The 22,169-nt window shown below is 36.4% G+C and overlaps 1 protein-coding gene across 1 annotated transcript; it reads left to right on the forward strand.

Moving 5' to 3' along the window:
* The first annotated feature begins 6,561 nt into the window (after positions 1 to 6,561).
* LOC105054446 (protein NRT1/ PTR FAMILY 5.2) lies at positions 6,562 to 13,494 on the forward strand. The gene is made up of 4 exons (XM_010935948.4): positions 6,562 to 6,732; positions 7,486 to 7,703; positions 11,053 to 11,624; positions 12,475 to 13,494. The coding sequence occupies exons 1-4, from the start codon at positions 6,612 to 6,614 to the stop codon at positions 13,364 to 13,366; spliced, it is 1,803 nt and encodes a 600-aa protein (XP_010934250.1). The 5' UTR covers positions 6,562 to 6,611; the 3' UTR covers positions 13,367 to 13,494.
* The last annotated feature ends 8,675 nt before the right edge of the window (positions 13,495 to 22,169 follow it).

Consider the following 22,169-nt stretch of genomic DNA (forward strand, 5'->3'; position numbering starts at 1 on the left):
ATATCTTGGGCAAAACCTCCATTACAAACACTATATATTTGCTACGTAGTATTTAATATATACTTTAGAAGGACAAATAGTATTATAAGTATTAAATAGTATTTAGACATCTTTGTTGGTAGAGCTTCCATTACACACACGTGCGCACGCATATATATATATATATATATTCGCCATGTGTACATCAAAATAGCAAATAATATTTTAGTATATACTTTGAATGACAAGTAGTATTTAATATTTAGAAAAATATTTATGCTATGTTTATATATGGTATATCTTTAGAACATCTATACATGATATATGCATTCAATAAATATCTAATAAATGTGAAGGTAGATTTTTGAAGTGAGATAATATGAAAGAGATCTCTTCCCTTATTTATTGTAGGATTCTGAAAAGGAAAAAAAGTCTAGAATTAGATAGAATTTTAGGGATATAAAACTCTAAAAAAAGATAGATATTCGGTTTGATTAGGACTCCTAAAATATGAATTTTTTTGGGGCACTCTAAAATTTTTTCTTTGAAAATTTCTTAAAACATAAAATATCTTTAGCATAGCCTCCGTCTGCCATATGTATCATAGTATATTCGCCATGTGTACATAAAATAACAAATAGTATTTAAGTATAGACTTTAGAAGGGCAAATAGTATTTAATAAATATTAAATAATATTTGAAAATATAGTTATGCCACATTTATGCATGGTATATATTTGTAACATTTATATATGATATATGCTTTCAATAAATGATCTAATAAATGGGAAGGTTAATTTTGGATGTGGGATAAATATGATAAGACTCTTCCCTTATTTATTCTAGGATTCTAAGAGAGAAAAAAAAATCCAAAATTAGGTGAATTTTCAAGGATTTAAATCTCTAAAAACTGATAGATATCAGGTTTGGTTAGGACTCTTAAAATATGTAAATTTTTTGGGGCACCCGATCATGCATAAGTAAACTTTGCTTATTAGCGTGTCATATCAATAATAGGATTGTAAGATACTTATGGAAGAAAAAATCCAAGTTTGATAGAATTGATAAAGATTTAAAACTCTAAAATATATATCAGATTTGCTAAAATTTGAAGGCATACGAAATGTATTATGCACACATGAGAAAAAAAATAGGATGGCTCTACTGATGTGTTATGCACGCTTAATAATTGTCACTTTTTCTTTAAAATTACTATGCTTGGATTATGGGACCATTCTTCTTAGTGATGTGTGTTATGTAACAACTCTATGTAGACATAATCTTAACCCATACAAATGGTTAGAGATATGAATGGATTAGCTATGATTAGACTCGAGGATCGTGGGTCAATGTGGATGGTTGGATTAAGTACAGTCTTATCAATCTTGAAATTTAAGTGGAAGTTTGATCCAATCAATTTGGATATTCCTATCATATTGGATTTACAATTTTTTTCTAGCATAAAATTGGATTGACAATCATCTCAAGCACAAATTTCAATCACCTATTAGTTAAGAAAGCCTTCTAAACTAAAAAATCTGATGATGATTATTAACTCCAATAATATTTGATGGAAGATAAATAAATAATTATTAATATAATTAAAAGACTATTAAAAGCCTCAGCGATGAAAAAGGGAAGAGGAGTGGAACTTCCAAGATAGAGACTTCTTCTCAAATTTCTGGTAGAAATGTTTATTAATGAAACAAATGTTCACAAAATAAATATTATTTTTAAAAATAATGAGATGGTATACTTTCTAAATAAAAGAGTGATGGTGCCAAAGCCTTCTTTCATTATGTATATAAATAAGTAGTCACACACAAAAAATTTTTGAAGAGTATTTTTTTTAGTATAGTAGAAAAAAAAAAAAAAAAAAACATTCAACTTAGGATCATGTACTCTTCAAGCATTCCTGTGGCTAGTTTTATTATAATCTCAGTTGATAAGATTAATAAAATAATATTTTTATTAATCATATTCTTAGAAGGTTAATAATATTTAAGAATATATCGATATTAAAACTAATAAAAATATTTATTAATAAAATAAATATTTTATATATTAGTAAAATATATATTATTTTATAAATAACTTTATATTTAATAAAAATAATATTTTAAGTATATTATATTTACTAAATAAATATATATTCGGTGCATTGCGTGGATTTTACGCTAATTCTATCAGACAGTTCATGCTAGTAGACCTATGGCTGCATTGAATGGTGATGTGACCCATACTGAATCTATTAGTCCAACTGTATGTCCTTGACTGCTGAGGGAAAAAAAAATAATTATACTTGTTACTTTTTTCTTGCCGTACTGGAGAAAAAAAAAATCATCCGATGCTAACAGGCAGCAGATTACAATAACAGTATATCCCTTTCTCACATTTTCAGTTGGAACAAAACAACCAAATCTGTCCACCAAGATGATGCATTCACCGGTCATTAGATAACTGCATAATGATTTCAATACTTGGAAGGATATCTCATCTCTTTGCGATAATGACCATCTAACTCAAGTTGACAACTAGTAGCTTCATTTCTCATATAATAATGATGAGCTATCCAAGTGAAGTAAGTTAATAGTAATATGGTTTGTCTCTTTGTTTCAGGCTCATGATGTGGGCTGTTTTTCCTCTGTCTCAAGAGTTCCAGGAGACGGCTTGTATTTTTTCTGGTCTCCAACTTCCAGGTCTTCAAGTTATTCCTGTGCTCTTGCTCAATCCAGTGGACAGAGTTTACTATGAAGATGCATCACCCCCTCTTCTTCGATTTCAATGCCAGTTGGGGGGATTACTTGCAGGATGTTCTAAATTTGGTGGTTGATCATGTAATTATATCTGTGGGCGGGCTACTCACAATGTATGGTGTGTTGTCTGGGTGTTCTTCTCTGTTCTGTAGCTCTGAATATTGTATTATATTTCCTTTTCAAATCTAGCAGTTGCTCTGTTTTCTTCCCCCCACAAAAAAAAAAAACATAGTAATATCCAATGTTGAGTCCAGCGCATTTGTAGAACTATTCTCTCGTATACTATTTACAATTATGTCTACAGTGCACACAAATTTATATGTGTTCCAATATACAATTACGTCCGTAACATGGAAATATAAAATATAAATATTTATTTCATACAAGATCGACGACCCTTTTTTTGTTTTGTTTGGGCGTGGGGGTGGAAATTTTTATTGAATGTGATATGGCAGTTAATTCAACTATGAACGCCAATTCCCCCTTCACATCAACTCTTCCGCTATCAAAAGTTTGGTGCCATGTGACTGGCTTCATCACAAGTCAACATGGCTCCAATGTAGCGGTTGGCATGCTCTCTTCGGCGATTAATTAAGGGCAAGATGCACTCAAAAAGCTGATGCTCGCTAGTCTATGAGATTAACCTTGAGAGAAGAACCATGATCATGCAATTAAGTGATGGATTCAAGAGCAATTATTTTCCAAATGTGTTTCACCTGAATCCAAGACAAAAAAAAAAAAAAAAAAAAGTAGCATTTGTCTATCAATGGTAAGGGACCAAATATGCACATACACAATTGATATGGGCAAATTATATCACATAGCGCGCACCAGCATGCCATGTATCATACCAATCAACTCGGGCCAATCATTGAAACAAATGCGTGATTAATAAGATACATGGGAAAGAGATTAGAGATTCGTATGATATACGGCCACATGGTCCACATGATCCACATGATATAGTATATAATTCCTCGTCAATGCGAAAATTCTTATTATATACAAGTATGAGTGGTTTGACAAGATGGGGTCCCCAGCCGCCCCCACAAGAGGGATGGAAGGGGCTCGGAGGAGCGTCGACATGAAGAAAATCCCTTTCGTGGCTTTTTCTTCCGCCTCCATATTTTACTTTTCTTCCGTCAAGTTGTCGAAGCATGCTTGTCCGCATGGTCGTAACCAAACCGGTGCGCATCGCGCATGGTCCGGAGGATTTGGCCTTACGGCTCCAATCTCGTGCTCCATTATTCCCCCATTCCGTTCTCATCAAGGCCCGTGCCGACCTAGCAACTCAATTTCCTAATTTTTCATTTTTGTAATCTTTGTGGTAGAAAAGGAATGCAGGTCATACGCTAGATGGCAGAGAGGAACTTTTCTAAATATCTCTCGTCTCGGAGTCTAGGCAAAAGTAGGAATTTTTTTTTTTTTTTTTTTATGATGAAAACGATTTGAATTTAGATATCTAAATAATGCAATTATTTGCTTGAATGTATCTAGATACTCTAAAAAAATATTGGGCATGATGCATGCTTGCTCGAATCTGGAGCTAGTCTAGAATATGGCCGGCTAAGTCTAGGTGTGGTCAAGATTGTTGAAAAATCTCACAAGAAATTTTTGATGGAATAAAGAGGGAGTGAACCTATTCCCCCCAATTTATTGAAAGAAGAATAAATATGTGAAAGGAAGACGGAAAAAGATATGTATAAAGACTAGGAGGAAGGGCAAGCATTAATTGGTTACTAAAAGAAAAAAAAGGTACGTGCAAATCTTAAGATGTCCTCCTTTAATCTTTTGTGACTCAGACGCTCTCAAAGATGATACGTGTGAAGAGTTCCGTAGAGCTGAGAAGGTAGAGTGGTGTCGTCGAAAAAAGATTCTACCGTTCTTCTCAAGCCAAACGTGCAAAGCCAAGACCATCAAAAGTTGGTCCCAAAATCTTCTCAACGAGGGTTGATTTTTTTTTTTTTTTTTTCATCCTCCAAGTGGTCCATTATGAACGCAAAATGGTTGGCCATCCTCTAATATATATTGAGATAAGATTTGAAGGTGGTCCAAATGCTATCTCCTCATAGCTCATGTATTCATTGAGTTTGGAGCAAATAATAATAATAATATTTGGCTCAAGATACTCAACTTACTAATCAAATTAAGTGAATGCAATAATCAAAAGATATGATTCAAGAAAAATGGTAGCATGGTAAAATGAGCTTGCTGTTCTAGTTGCATATGACTTGCTATCTCATGGTGGACATGTTTCATGCCCTGATGCAACATCAAACATATCACACGTCAGGATATTGCATGGCCAAGTACACGACATCAGCATCATTGAACTAGTGCATCCAGACAACCTGATAAATGATGATTTTTTTTTTTTTTTTTTTGAGAAATAGAGAGGCAACAACCACCCAATTTTATTGAAAAAACAGAGTTTTACATAAATGATGGTGTCAATGTCCACCGCCTTACATAATAAATAGAAGGATGAAACTTAAGTATTCCTGACACTAGAATACTTCTCTAAAGCATGACAACAACTTCTTGTATGAACTTTAGTCTGTGCAATTATTTTGAATTGATTAGAAGCTTATGCAGAAAGTATCTAAACGAATAATCTATTTTGTTTGTTGATTGTTCTGGTTCCAATCCCAACACGCAACTCCTTAAGGGAAAGATCTTTTTGATTAAATGACTAGCTGATCACCTAAAAGTCCAAAACGTTGGTTCTTAAGTCCTAACTACTTTAAGACTGCTACCAACTTAATTTCTAGAAGCGCTTACTCTGGATGAGATGGACACTGATCTCATGGCATCAGATCCTTATTTCCTTTTAGACTATAAGTAGAGTCCATTAATTAAACATTTAAAGTGTTGTTTGTCATAGACTACTTCTCTGTATTGACGATTTGTCTCTGTTGACGTTCCATGCATTGGAGAACCTGTGACCACGCGCGGGTAGCATTCTACCGTGCTCATAAGGCAGTAATGGCCCGGCGCTGTTATAGAAAAAGCCATAGGTAGGATGGTCCTTCAATTACATTGAGCTCTAACTAAACAAGTGGATATGATGAGCCTTAGGTCCCTATCAACAGCTGCTCACTACTGCAGCGGTGTGTCGTGATGAGCACTTGATGAATGGATCCATAAAAACGAGCGGCTATGATTGATAGCTCACACGACCATATGGTGCGCAATAATTTCTCCAATATTCTCACAAGCTAGTGGAACTAGACTTGAAGTTTTAGCTGAGGAGTCACTAAATCCGCACGGGCATAATCTTGGATAATGATTTGCTTGATCCACCTGCATGTCAAAATAAATGTTCTTAGATTCTATATTACCACGGAAGCTTTGTTGTGACGATTGTCAATTATTGTTAATTTTTTTTTAAAATAGTTTGTTTTGGGTTTTATGGGATTACTATACTCTTATTTTCATGACTACTTCTAAGATATTGTTACATATGCATTGGCTAATATTACTTGTGATTGATTAACTATGTGCACTCACTCAAGTATTAGGACATGATAACTCAGTAAAATTCAGAATAGACCATGTCAATAAAAGAAAAACCAAAATAATTTGTTCTAATAAAAAGATTAAATAAATGGTCTTTTTCAGTGGCAGAATCCCCATTATTTGTTCTTCTTTATAGAATGACACGCCATTGTGAGATAGGTAATTGGCTCCGAGTGGATGGCACATAGTGTAATTGATCAGTAGTCCTTGGTCCATTTGATGGAGGATGGGGTAGTATATGGATGGCTTGTGATGCTCTTATGTATCAAGGAGGTCTATAAAAGCTAAGGCCTATAAAGGCTTTCTCTCCCATCCAGCTTGTTTTTAGTCTCACCTTGCGAGGGACCCTTGCGAGCCATGGCAGAGAGCTGTGAGTCCGGGCAAGGAGAGTACACGAAGGACGGCTCTGTTGATCTAAAGGGCAACCCTGTCCTTAGATCCAAAAGAGGAGGATGGACTGCTTGCGGCTTTGTTGTGGGTAATGACTTCATCCGCCTCTTTGCCCATCTCATCCAAATCTCAAATCGCATATCTTTTGTTAGATTTCAAAACAGAACCCATGTATATTTCCAACTCAAACTTATACACCATTCTTGTAGGTTCCACTAAATCCCACCCTGAAATCTATTTTCCTTTGGTTTTAAAGGGCTCATATGTAACCCAGACCTATGATTCAAAGTTAACTACTAGTAAGATTCCCATAGGATCCATCTAGTCTCACCGTTAATAGATCTCTTCACTTTGCTTTCAAAGGACACCCACTTCTCTCATCTATAATATAAACCTTCATTTCCTTTGAAGACCCCATCAAAGAGTTCCAATATGAGACATAGCACCAACTCTGGCTTTTGGTTTAGATTTGCAGTGGAGAAATATCCTCATGAGGTGGGAACTCCATGGTGGTCTCTGACCATCTTCTTACTGATGGATGACTACCAACTACTAGGTTTTCCTTCAATTCAAGCAATATACCATTTTTATCAAATAGTCCGGTTGTTGACTTACTACACCTTCCTCTGCTTACTATATTATAATGTTCATTTCAATTACTTACTACTCTAGAAGGAAATTTTTGTGTAGAAATATTTCCTTGATTGATCTTTCCCACTAACTGATACATTTCAAATTTGTTTCCATATTCATATTACATATTATTTTTCAGCTACCATTCTAAAAGATTCGCTACCAATCTCTATAACCATTTTATCTATCTATTTATTTATTTTGGCAGTGTATGAGGTGTTCGAGAGGATGGCATACTATGGGATATCTTCAAATTTGGTGATCTATCTAACCAACAAGCTCCACCAAGGGACCGTTGCATCATCAAATAATGTGACCAATTGGGTGGGCACAGTGTGGATGACCCCAATTATTGGTGCCTACGTTGCTGACGCCCACCTTGGCCGCTATTGGACTTTCATTATAGCATCCATCATCTATCTCTCGGTAAGTCTTCCATCTGATCCTTGCTGTTTATCCAAATGCTCTTCAACCTGATGAAAGCTTAGAAGCATAGTATTATTGGAAGAAATAAATAAACAAATTAGCTGCTACATGTGGGATGTCACTATGTCAGATCGACCTTGGTTACCAATTCAATACTTCAACTAATGCAACCGATTGATGTGGTAGAAATGTGGTAGGGGTCCACAAATTGCCCCGTCTTGTAGATCTAGACCTTGATATTTTACATTGAGTATGATCTAGTACTAGGAGAAAGGATTAGGTTTAATTAAGATTGCAGCATCATGTTCCTGTATATTTTATTTAAATTTTTTATCAGAAACTATGGCCTTCTCCTCTTGAGCATATCTTGTTTTGGGATCAATAATAATATGGTAGCTCACTGAAGCTAGTCTTAAGTTTACCTTGAAGTTCCGATTTCCTCATCATCTGGTTGAACTATATCGACTACAAATCGAACTTGCAAGGAGGTTTTTGATTCAAATCACAAGATATGGTACTTGAATATTTGATCCATATAGTATTAAGGTGCTCTCCCACTTTTATTCTCGAAAGGAAAAATATATTACAAATTTTATGATGCAGTAAGATGCAATGCCATAACATGATTCGTACTGGACCTGCTCTAGAAATAAAAGTTTACATGTCGGTTATGATATTATTTGTCAAAACTATTTTTGATAATAATTATTTATGTATTAATTAATTTTCTATGTGTAATTTTGTGTTCTAAAACGAAAATTAGTATTTTGCATTCCATGTATCTAATCGCCAGTTAGTTGCATTCCGAAGTGTCCTGACCACACCCAAGGATCTCAATATGTCTCTCTTTTGCATATAATCTGAATAAAGAAACAAATCTGCTTTGGATCTGGACTTAATTTCCGATTAGTTGGACACGAAAAGATTCCCAACTCGCACATTCCGACGAGTTTGCATTCAAAGTGGTAGACAAATAGACAAACAGACAAGAGAAAAAAAATAAATAAATAAAGTCAAATGCAAGATATCTACAATAATTCATCACTCAATTCTATGCAACTTGTACACCTCGAAGAACTTATTCAAAACAAAACGTTTTATTCCAGATGATGGTTGGACCTTCTGACCTTTCAGCCATGGGCCATTAAGACAGGGTCTCCCTGTTCCCTTCTATAGTACTGTAGTTTTGGAGTAATCTTTTGAGCTCAAAATTTTATCTTTTTAGTTCCCAAGTGAGGACAAGTGAGCACGGATAAGCTAGAAGATTTTTCAAGCTTCCCCATGCTGACTGAACTATTTGATCCATCTATGTTGGACCATTGACTTTTCCAGGACTCCCATATTAGATTCATGATGGATCTGATCCATCAAATGATAATTTCTTTGGTAGGAGTTGAATCAATATTCCAGTCTCCCATGGAGGGCGGCAGTTGGCTCATGTTGGCAATATGCAAAATTTCTAAGATTCAGGGCTCATTTTCCAGAGCAATCAATGCTCGCAAGTAGTCAACAAAATATATTATGAGTCATGGGTCGTTGAGACAAGCTGGAACGTGTTTTCTTGTATAATTTTTTTGGGCCTTTGTTAATTAACTTCGATCCAGAAATCGTCAAATATAGAGCATCATGGCCAACAACTTTGCAGACTTTGGAGAGGACATTTATGTATTCAATCATTTTGTGTCATTTGCCAAATTGGATTTTTCATATGAGGACCATGCTCTTTACTCGAGATGCTCTACTTGGTCAACTACTAGTCAGCTGCCTTGATTTAGGATGTGCATACGTCTAAGCTGTACATAGCTGATTATTTTGCCATGATCAATGATTATTGTTGAAAATAATGTTGGGGCCTGTGAAAATCCAAGAACTTACATCAAAGGAGTCCTTGGTCATGCTTTATCCAAAACATTCTCAACACATTATGGATCTAAACAATATAGAATTCAGATTTCATAGAGTTTGAGGATCAAACTTGATGGTCCAGTTCTACCATCACAACCATCCATGTATTACATGATCATCATGATGCATCAAAGTCTATATTATGGATAAGACAGCAGCTCCTACAATACATGGGGTAATCTACCGTGGTAGCACAATACGTGAATGCCTATGATTGTAAACTAGACTGACAAGTTCGAATCAAACTCTTAAACACATGGCTACATGAACCCTCAGAAAACATAAATCCAGTAATTAAGTATATTATATGATAAAAAAATTATCAGCCTTTAGTGCCCAAGAGATCAACATTTGCAAAGGATCATGTGCTCATGATATTTGGAAGGTTAATTAAGCTTGCCTGGTAGCAAATGGTCCAAGCCTAGCAAATATGGACAAGGCATGAAAACCTAAAGTTCTCTGCAGTATATGGACTTCACTGCAGAATTCTATACCAAACCCGATCACCATCATCAAAAAATGGATGACCATCAATAGTGACACACTGTGTAGCATGTAAAGCTATTTTTTATGGTAGCCATCAATGGATGAGGGATGAGACGGAAATATATTGTTGGGTGTGTCCGGGTTGACCATATAAATCAGCTTCCTGTTAGAATTGGACCTTTGATTTGACCTTTTTTTGGGCGAGTGCAATGTATGTCCGTAGGAGCCTGTCGTTCCATCTGATATTAATTGTTGGTCATGCGTGCAAGTTGGGTAAGTGAACTTTCTTTTTTTTTTTCCTGAGCAATGTCCTTTTTTTTTTTTTGCCCCCGGTGGACGGTGCTCTTTTTATCCCATGCTGAGCAGTATATCTTCTTTATTTATTTATTGATACAAACAGAAGAGCACATCATTTTAATTTAAGTACAGTTCAAAAAAATCAAAATATAAAATATTTTATAAAATCTATGCACAAAATATCGCACAGAGTCCAAACAGTGTCTTATTTTTTACTCAGTGGATGGCACTGAACTTTCTCCTTTTTCTCTTCCTTCTCCTTTCAATACGGATTGATGTGTATGTCATTTTTTTTTTTTGACATATTTACTACATAAAAATAATATGTTTACAGAACGTAATAAAAAATAATAATAAAAAAAATATAATCTTCATTTTATCGCATATATCACTATAATATATATATAATATATATATATATATATATATATATATATTTCAGGTTGGGTCAGGCCAGGTCTGATTTAATTTTCTGAGAGCCAACCCCCACCGGTCGTCGTCACCACCTCGACTATTCTCCGGGTCGAGGGTGTAATAATGGACTTGGAAATTATTCATTCTATTTATCGGGCAGCTTTCAGTGATTCTTCTTTTTAGTTTCGTATTCTTATTCTCATGCCCAGACGATTTTACTTCATCTAATGCTGTTCTTTCTCCCCAGGGGATGTGTCTTCTCACCATGGCGGTATCACTGCACTCTCTAAGACCACCACCCTGTGGAGCTAACACCAGTGACCCCAACTGCAACCAAAAGGCGTCCTCGCTGCAACTGGGTGTGTTCTTCTGCGCGCTCTACATCCTCGCCATCGGCACCGGCGGAACCAAGCCTAACATCTCGACCATCGGCGCCGACCAGTTCGATGAATTCGATCCCAAGGAGCGCACCCACAAGCTCTCCTTCTTCAACTGGTGGATGTTCAGCATCTTCTTCGGGACCCTCTTCGCTAACACCGTCCTCGTGTACATCCAGGATAATGTCGGGTGGACCCTCGGCTACGCTCTCCCCACCCTCGGCCTCGCAATCTCCATCGCCATCTTCGTATCAGGCACTCCATTCTACCGACACAAGCTACCATCAGGCAGTCCCTTCACTAGAATGGCCAGGGTTCTTGTAGCTGCAGCCAGGAAGTGGAGGGTTACCTTGCCTAATGACCCCAAGGAGCTCCATGAGTTGAATTTGGAGGACTATACTAAGAAGGGAAAGTTCCGAATCGACTCCACGCAAAACTTAAGGTTGTTCTCTTTCGATTGTTAACGCTCGAAAATATACATAAACATACATACATATATATATATAGATTTGTCTGTTATTGCGTTGTCAAATTACGCTTCTATATTGTGCATGCGTGGAGTCTTCTCAGCTTGGAATCAAAAAACAAAGAGGTTGATGAAGGTTGTTCACCGCATGGCTTGCATTTTTGAATTGAGCATGGATCCTCTGCGGTGCTACATCACATCATAGAGTTCAATGTAATCATGGATGGCTATCATTAGAGGATGGATGGCCATCAAATAATATATACAGTGCATATGGCACAAGCCATATTTGTACAGTTCGATGACATCCATCTTTTAATGACCACCATCCATGATTGCATCGAAACTTATAGTGTCGCACGCACACCACAGAACACCTGCATTCTTTTGAATTATGCTTTCTTGCCTCATGTACTTAGAGACTTCTTAATTTAGAGTCTGCTTGATGAAAAATTTTAGAGGATCATGACAATTATAATTTCGTGCTTTGCTTGCATGCATTATGCTTTCAAAATAGCACTCACAGAATATACGATCACTTTGCATGGACAAGGGTTGTATTTTTTATATAAAAGAAGGATCCCCGTTTATTCACACGAATCACTATTGGATCATGCAATTGTTGCCTTAAGATCTATGACAGGCACGATCCAATGGCCGATGTTACGAAAGAAGATCAATCATTTTTTCAATGAAAAGATATATGAATCCAATTCTTAACTTGCGATATAATGCCTTTGGTGAAGCTTTCTCAACTTGAAGCTTTGTTTTGTACACACACACACTTGAATGATGATTGATTGTTGGATGCTTTGCAATCATGTAGATGCCTCAACAAAGCTGCCGTAAAGACTGGCCCAACAACACCATGGATACTCTGCTCGGTGACGCAAGTGGAGGAGACCAAACAGATGCTAAAAATGATTCCGATATTGTTTGCAACCTTCATCCCGAGCACGATGGTCGCTCAGGTGAACACCCTCTTTGTCAAGCAAGGGAACACTCTTAATCGGCACATCGGCCCACACTTCCAAATACCTCCTGCAAGCCTCGCAGCTTTTGTCACACTCTCGATGCTCATCTGTGTAGTGATATATGACCGATATTTTGTCCCAATAATGAGGCGATGGACCAAGAATCCTAGGGGAATTAGCCTCCTCCAGAGGATGGGAGTCGGGCTTGTTCTGCATATCTTCATCATGATGACTGCTTCGCTAATAGAACGGCATAGGTTGAGTGTTGCCAGAGAGCATGGTTTAGTAGCGAATGGGGGAAAAGTGCCACTCACCATCTTTATATTACTGCCTCAATTTGTGCTCATGGGGGTGGCTGATGCTTTCTTCGAAGTGGCCAAGATAGAGTTCTTCTATGACCAGGCTCCAGAGGGGATGAAGAGCCTGGGAACATCTTATGCCATGACTAGCTTGGGGGTAGGGAACTTCCTCAGTAGTTTCCTTCTATCAACTGTGTCCCACATCACCGAGAAGCATGGCCACAAAGGTTGGATCCTCAACAACCTTAACGCCTCTCATTTGAACTACTACTATGCCTTCTTTGCCGCCCTCAACTTCCTGAATTTTATCTTCTTCCTCCTCGTGTGCCGGTTTTTTGTTTATCGGGCTGAGATCTCCGAGTTGGACACCACCCTCGGGGAGGAGGAGGCATTGCAAATGCCCACCTTAAGGAATCACACGCATGAGTTGGATTCAAATAGTTAGATCAGTATGGGTGATCTGGGCATAAGCTTTAAATTGTTATAACCATAAGCATAAAATGAACATGATGCAGTCCATGATTGAGATCTTATGGTAAACAGAACAGATATACTAACGGGTTATTAATTGCATGGAAGCAACAGTTAGGATGTTGATTTTGATGGACTATGGTTTCACCAGTGTAAAACATTTTGGCAACTTTCAAAGTCTGAAGAATGGATTCCCTTTTACTCAAAGAAGAAGAAGAAGAAGAAGAAGAAGAAGAAGAAGAAGAAGAAGAATTCCACTTCTTTTTTTTTTTTTTTTTTTGAGTGGAATAAGAATTCCACTTAATATCTCAAATTACAGTTTAATGTGCATTTTGTAATGACTTGAAAGTTTGAGTAAATAGATAAATACAAAATAATAAGTAACCTTATATACGAGAGCCCATCGACCGGTTACACACTACATAATGGCCATATTTGATATGAAACAATTCCACACCGCTCTCAATGGTTGCTGCATACAGAGCTGCAAATAAATCAACAACAATGGCCCAAACTTCCAAATACCTCGGGCTAACGAGGCGATGGACCAAGAATCCAAGGGGAATTCGCCTCCTCCAAAGGATGGGAGTTGGGCTAGTTTTGCGATGATGTTGTTGCTCCGCTAACAGACGGCATTGGTGAGGAGTGTTGCAAGAAAGCATGACATGATAGAGATTCTGCCAGGGGAAACTGCCACGTCCACCTTCCTCATATTACTTTCCTCGGTTTGTGCTCATGGGGTTGACTGATGCTTGATTACTTACAGGTGGCCAAGAAGGAGAAGAAGACAAACTAGGGGAATGAGAATACTATGCTATCGATATAAGGATGGCAATTTAGGATCTGATCCGTTAACCCAACTTATAACCTAATAACTTTAAACAGATTCAAGTTTGACATCAATGTTGGATTTGAATCATAAACGAATCAATCTATCTAAATATGTTTATTAAATAGATGGGCTTCATACTTGAATGTTTGATCCGTTTAATTTATTTGGATATATTTAATAATTAAGTTGGATCATGATCTAATCTATTTTATCCACTGAAGATCTATTTAATCTATTAGAAATCTGTTTAACTTATTTCTGTACTATTTAACCAAATCTTCTTAGCCTATTTAATCTTTTTTAAATCATTTAATCCATTTAAAATTCACTTAATCTATTTTATCCGTTTAATCTGATTTGACTTGTTTAATAAACGGATCATATGGATCATGTCAAATTATCTATTTATTAAACAAATTACATTCAAATTTAAATTTACGATCTATTTAATAAATATATTAGATGTGGATTGAATTTTTGATCCAGTCCACATCCAACACGATCCATATCCAAGTCAACCCAATACAATTGCCACCCCCATGTTAATGGATGATTTAAACATTGTAAATGTGGCATGTTATTGGATGCAAGAGAAGCTTGAGATATAGTAAATCTGATTTTGACCCACATGTGATTTGACTTGCATAGGACACTTTGACATGTTTCACAATAGAGACTTCAGCCTTATGTCTTACAATTTGGATTTTTGCATGTGCTCCTCTCTTCATTGACTGATCATATATAAAAACACATTCAATATATTTATAGATCCAAAAAACTTACTTATCCCATAAAATCTAATAGAACTCATTATTTTTCAATTAAACAGAGTGAAATATCTATTTTGTTTCTTCCTCCAGAACTTACAACTGGTTTTTTACATTGCTTTCCAATGGTATTGTCTCTAATTTGAGATAGAATCAAGATCTGAATTCTATCATCAAGAAATTGAAATTTGCTGATGATGGTGTTGAGAAGCACAAGTGACTCGTGAGAAGTTCCAGAAGGTTGAGTAAAGAGTAGAATTGAAAAGAAAATGCACCAAAAATTTTCATATTGACTAACGGAAAAGTACCTTGTTTTTTTTTTTTTTTTTTTTTTTTTTTTTTGCAGAATTTCTAAGATAAACCAAATCTTGATTTCCAAATATGTAAAAGATGATGATTTATATTTAATTAACTGATAAGGAGACGAAAAATATGCAAAAGGCCCCAAACTAAAAAGTCTCTTGGGGGCACCAGAGCACATTTGACTGCTTGCCGGTCATATGCTTGGTTGGTGCAATGCTGTACTGCTTGTAGTAGTTGCCTACGTTTGTCAATGAATTAATGGAATGGGCCTGCAATAATTACAACTCTGACCAAGCCCACTAGAGCTAGCGTCACCTTTTGAGCTCACACCATCCACTGTTGTGGGATATTTGGAGGATTTTGAGGGTGCGCCTCACTAGTCATCTGGCACGTCTATCGCAAGATGGACAGAGCGGTCGGTTGGGTTGCTTCCTTCGTAGTACAGTACTCGGATGATGTCCACTCGACTAATCTTATCATTGCTCCAAGAGCTTTCAAGAATGTTTAATTTTTAGATTTTATTGGATGTATTCATATTAGGATTATATGAATTATCCATCTTCATTAAAAAATAAAAAATAAATAAATAACAAAAAACAAACGAAGAAAAAAAAAACTGTATGCACAGCGTGCACGCCGGATCATGGGCTAATGCCTGCGGGTGAGACTTTGCTTTATCCTGGCTCAGACCCAAAACTTTGTTTGAGAGAACTTCGACCCAAAACGTAACGGCTGCAGAAGGATTTGGGGTGGGCCATGTATACATAGAACTCATAAATAGGCCCGGCCAGAAGCCCAGCCTAAACTCCGTTAAGAAACAAGCCCAGACTGAGTTGATGCAAAACATATCACGGGGCTGGCAGATAAAGCAAGCAAATGACCCTGGTTCCGATTTATGCGTAAATTAGTCTACAATGTGCAGTGAATGTGAGAGTTAGCATAGATGGATAGCTGGGTTCTCCTCATCTGATTAGATAATTTTTATGTAATATAATTTGATAAATATATCAAGCTTGAAAGGTGCTATTCTCTTATTTCTTTCCATCAAATTGCTGGACTAAACGGAGTTTTTAAGGGTGAGCTTGATCCCGAGGGATCATTCAGAGAACCAGCGATCAACTTTACTATTTTTATGACGGGGTTGGACGATAAATATTGTAGGACCACCATAGCATCGTTGCAAGACCAACCATACACTCCAAAAATAGTCCTTATTCTTTTGGAGATTTTAATGGCCGGTCCATTCGTTGATCCCCTTTAACTTTTAATCCCTGTGGACCACCTTTATGATAACCAATCCATAGTTAAATATCTTTGTAACTTTCAATCTATGAAGGATACAAATACCCTCCAAATTTCTTCTCCCCCTCTCACACGTATGGGCTTTCCCTCTCACAAACTACCATCAACTGGGTTCTCCCTTCTCACACATCTCTTTCACATGATACCTAATTGGCGGAGACATAGGGACGTGGGCTTTCTTCTCCCACACAGGTATTTGTTGCAAGCCCATCCAAAATCCCCCTCCTTTCCAATCCATTTCGCTATAAGAAAATTTGACTCCCCATCCCAAAACCAGAATCTCTCTCTCTCTCTCTTCTTCATAGAAAAAGACAAATATCCTAGTTGCAGTCTCAGTTGCGGAGACATATTGCATAGAGTTTGATATTTTTGTTGTTTTAGAATTTTATAGGAGACTTGATTGAAAAATTCATCCAACATAAAGTAATATTGTTAATGGGAGGGATGGTGCATGACAAGGGATCGTTGTTAGTGACATCATTGCCACTACAGTGTTTCTTACTGATATTCCTCTCACTGACAATGCAGCTGATATTGCTGCCAGTGATATGGCTACGAGAGCTAAAGTCTGATGAGAGGAGGCCGTACCTCATCCATCTCCTCCTCAACTACGCCAACTATATCGCCATTGGTAAGCTCGAGTACGTCAACATATCTTTCGAGCATTTCCCGCTTCTTGCCGCTTCTGACAATGATACCATGCAGTGCATTGCATCCTACTTCATGGAGAATCTCGTCCGCCGCATCCTCCTCTCCTGGCCGAGCCTCTACCACGCCTTCCACCCTCTATCAATGGTACTGACTCGACCAACGCCCGAGGCCTTCCTCACCCACTACCATTTCTTTGACCTCTGCCCCTTCATCCACCTCGCTCCAACCAGGCCATCCTTGAGGCAATGGTGGGGGAGCATGTAGTCCACATTATCGACCTCAATGGTGTCGCCACCCTTTACACTCCTCGAGATCTAGTGGCAAATTAATTATATACTATGTTAATTTAACTGTTTATTATGTATATATAACTGTGTACAATAGTAAATTAACTATGTATCATAATTATTTAACTATATGTAGTATTAATTTAACTAGGTACAATGTTTATTTAACTTTATGTAGTATTCATTTAATTATGTATTATATTTAATTAACTATGTACCATGTTAATTTAACTGTATCACATATTTAGTTAACTATATACTATATTAATTTAACAATATACAATGTTCATTTAACTATGTACAGTGGCAAATTAACTGTATATCATAGTTAGTTAACTATGTACCATATTAATCTAACTATATACGATATTTATTTAACTATGTGTAGCAACAAATTAACTGTGTACCATATTAATTTAAATATATATAGTGTTCATTTAACTATGTGCAGTGTTCATTTAACTGTATACCATATTTAATTAATTATGTACTATATTAATTTAACTGTTTATAGTATTCATTTAACTATGTGCAGTGGTAAATTAACTGTGTACCATGTTAATTTAACTGTATATCATATTTAGTTAATTATGTACCATATTAATTTAACTGTATATAGTATTCATTTAACTATGTGTAGTAACAAATTAACTGTATACCATATTAATTTAACTATGTATAATATTTATTTAACTGTGTGCAGTATTAATTTATCTGTATACCATATTAATTTAACGATATACCATATTTAGTTAACTGTATACCATATTAATTTAATTATATATATTTATTTAATTATATGCAGTGGCAAATTAATTGTATATCATATTAATTTAACTATGTATAGAGTTCATTTAACTGTGTGTAGTGATAAATTAACTGTATACCATGTTTAATTAGCTATATACTATGTTAATTTTACTGTGCATAGTATTTATTTAACTGTATGTAATATTCATTTAACTATATACAGCATTCATTTAACTGTTTACCATATTAATTTAATTGTATACCATATTTAGTTAACTATTTATCATATTAATTTAACTGTATACAGTATTCATTTAACTATATTCAATGATAAATTAACTATGTACCATATTTAGTTAATTATGTACCATGTTAATTTAACTATATATAGTATTCATTTAACTATGTGTAGTGATAAATTAACTATACACCATATTTAGTTAACTATGTATCATTTTAATTTAATTATGTATAGTATTAATTTAATTATGTACTATATTTAGTTAACTATGTATCATATTAATTTAATGATATTAAATATTTATTTAACTGTGTACAGTATTCATTTAACTATATACCATGTTAATTTAACTGTATACAATATTTAGTTAACTATATACCATATTAATTTAACCGTATATCATATTTAGTTAACTATGTAATATGTTAATTTAACTATGTACAGTATTCATTTAACTATATGTAGTGACAAATTAACTATATACCATATGAATTTAATTATATAATATATTTAATTAATTATGTACCATGGCACCATAGGTTGTGAAGTACATATGTTGATGTTTTCATAGCTATAATACCTCTTGATGCTTGAAAAGAGACTTTCTCATATTTTTAAATTTTTGAACATTATGAAATCACCCCTCAATCTTCCAAGGATCTTTTGAATGCTCTTGAGGCTTTCAAAAAAATATCATGTACTATATTTAATTAACTGTGTATCATGTCAATTTAACCATATACAGTATTCATTTAGTTATATGCAATGGCAAATTAACTATGTAACATATTAATTTAACTGAAACTCTATTTAGTTAACTATGTACAATATTTATTTAACTGTATGTAATGATAAATTAACTATATACCATATTAATTTATTATATATCATATATATATATATAACTATGTATAATAGTAAATTAACTGTATATTATGTTTATTTAATTGTGCTATGACATTTTAGCTAAAAATTAGATAAAATAACTATTTTATATTATTAAATATATCAGATAGCATCTTAGCTACAGTCGGATATACATGATGTTGGCTTGGTGGCAAAGTGTGTTTAGTGACGGGTTTCTACTATCGAAATAAGTCGATGTTGTTAACCCAACTAAAAATTAATTTAATATAGAATTCAAACAATATAATTATATTCAAATCAAATAAAAAATAATATAATTGACTAATTATATTTGAATAAAATAAGACTAATAGATCGTTCCTTAAAAAAATTAATTAATTAATTAATCTATTTCAGTTGCTACAGATAATTGTTAGAAATATCCTTCTCTCTTACCAATAAAGAAGATAAATTTAAAAAAATAAATAAAAAAATTTAAATAATTTGATGCAAAACTCCCAATCTGAGAACAACTCCAAGAGCCATCAACGACTATTCCATTTGATGAACAAGTGATCATAAATAGGATAATAATAATATGAATAGGTATCGCAAGAGCCATCAACGACTATTCCATTTGATGAACAAGTGATCGTAAACAGGACAATAATAATATGAATAGGTATCACAAGAATTTGATGCCTTGCTGTCTCTGCGGCCCATCCACCCATGATAGCTCACTTGAGCTTCGGCACGGCTCCATTTTGCTGGAATCCCATCCACATCAATAACCAACGAAGGGAAGGGCTTGATGGGCAGCCTCCCTTCTCTCTCGACGATCAACGTCTTGAGTGGACTCCTCTCTCTCTCAGCGATCAATGATAAATAAATTATATATCATATAAATTTAACTATGTATCATGTTTATTTAATTATAATCTGAACATATTTGAGTTTTAATCTACATAAATTTTTTGTTAGAGTGGTGTCAAAAAAAGATCAAGAATTAAATTTTTATTTTTTTATTATTATTTTAGTTGGTGAAAATCTTAGCTGATATGATGAGATATTATTAATATCTCGTTACATCAGTCTCATCACTCCTATCACTCCCATCCTTCAATTTCTTCTTTACTACCTCACCACCCATAACTGTTCTCAAACACTAGATTTTCCTCCAAACATCTATATATATCCCTGCACTCAACTCTTCTTCTTGCTCACAGTCATCGCTTCTAATTGATATGAAAGGACTCCAATTAACACGATATGAATCAACTCCAATTAATATGATCTGATATATGGGCTCTAGTTACGTATTAGGAAAAGACCCTCACTGTGGTAATCCTCCTCACTGTGGTCGGATAAAGGTTTGACGAGATAGGCTTTGGTAATCTCCCTCTCTGTGGCCGGATAAAGTTACATATTAGCATTCGATCATTGTTCGCTTTCTCCTCTCCCTCTCTCTCGCTTCTCTGCTGTCACCCCCTCTACTATCTTCTGATGGTGCACCACCGCTCTCTACGATGACTCCATCTCTTGCCTCTCTCTCAGCCGCCAGCTCCTCAACAACCACTACTTCCTTAGCAAATCCCTCTCTTCCTCCCACCTCTCCCTCTTAGACTCTAAATCCGACACCTTCCGTTGCGGCCATCTCCACTGTCACCACGATCGTGTGTTCCTTGTCCTCCTCTACCGCTAACTATAACAATTCATCATCGTCATTCGTGGCCTTCGGCGATGTCTCCATCAGAAAGAGCTCCATCGATATGATCTCTAGCATCTCATTTCTTCTATCTCCATCTCTTTTTTTTATCTTTAAAAATAATTAAATCTAATTAAAAAATATATTCGATATTTTTTAAAATATGTTAAGAATTGACGCCTCAAGATTCAGCCCACATTGAGCCCACAGCGAGGTTCGCGACGAAAAATGGAGTCCAACGAGATCAAGATCACCTGAAACGGAGCTCGGATGGAGGAGATACGAGCTTTTGAAGTCGGCACGAGATTCGAGGCGGCGGAGGACCGCCAGCGACCGACGGCGGGCGGCAGCGGCGCGGCCGCTGGCGGCGGTGCGTGGGACGCGCGACCCAGGCCCGTGGCCTAGGCGGGTGCGCGGCCCAGGCGGGCGTGCGGCCCAGGCGCGTGCAGGCCCGCACGCAGGTGCGGCCCAAGCCCGCGCGCATGGCCGGCCCAGGCCTAGGCGGCCTGCTGGCCCCTTTGCCTCGGTCCACCGTGGACCGGGCGGTCCACGGCTGGGCCTGTGGACCGCGTGGGCGTTTCCCACACGTTTCACGCGGTCCATGGTACTATTTCGTAGATCGGTCGCGATCGGACGGCCCAGGGAGATTTCGGTGACGATCCGACGATCGAGGAGATTGTTTTGGCTTGTTTATGACTCTTAAACCTAATCTAATTAGGTTTAAACTCTGTTTAACCTTTTAAAAGGGCCCTTGTGACGAACAGAGGAAGCGGTGGTTCGGGTTTCTCACCGTACAGAGCCGTACGAACCCGATTGAAGAGAGAGAGGCGGAAGCGCTGTGAGAGAAGGAGCATGGCTCCTGGACAGCGGTCGCCAGGCACTTCAGGGGTTCAGGGGGGTCTTCCAAGAGAGAGAGAGCTTTTGTGAGGGAAACTTCAGATGAGAGAAAATTGGGTGCACAAGGGTTGAGGGTGAGGTCTCCTCTTGTAAAATTTCTTTTTCATAGTGAAGTTTGCATGCCCCGTGGAGGCGAGCCCTTTTGTGGCTGATCCACGTATTTTGATTGTTTTTCTTTTGTTTTGTTTCTTCTTTC

This window comes from Elaeis guineensis, chromosome 11 (genome assembly GCF_000442705.2).
Source record: "Elaeis guineensis isolate ETL-2024a chromosome 11, EG11, whole genome shotgun sequence".
Lineage (NCBI taxonomy): Eukaryota > Viridiplantae > Streptophyta > Magnoliopsida > Arecales > Arecaceae > Elaeis > Elaeis guineensis.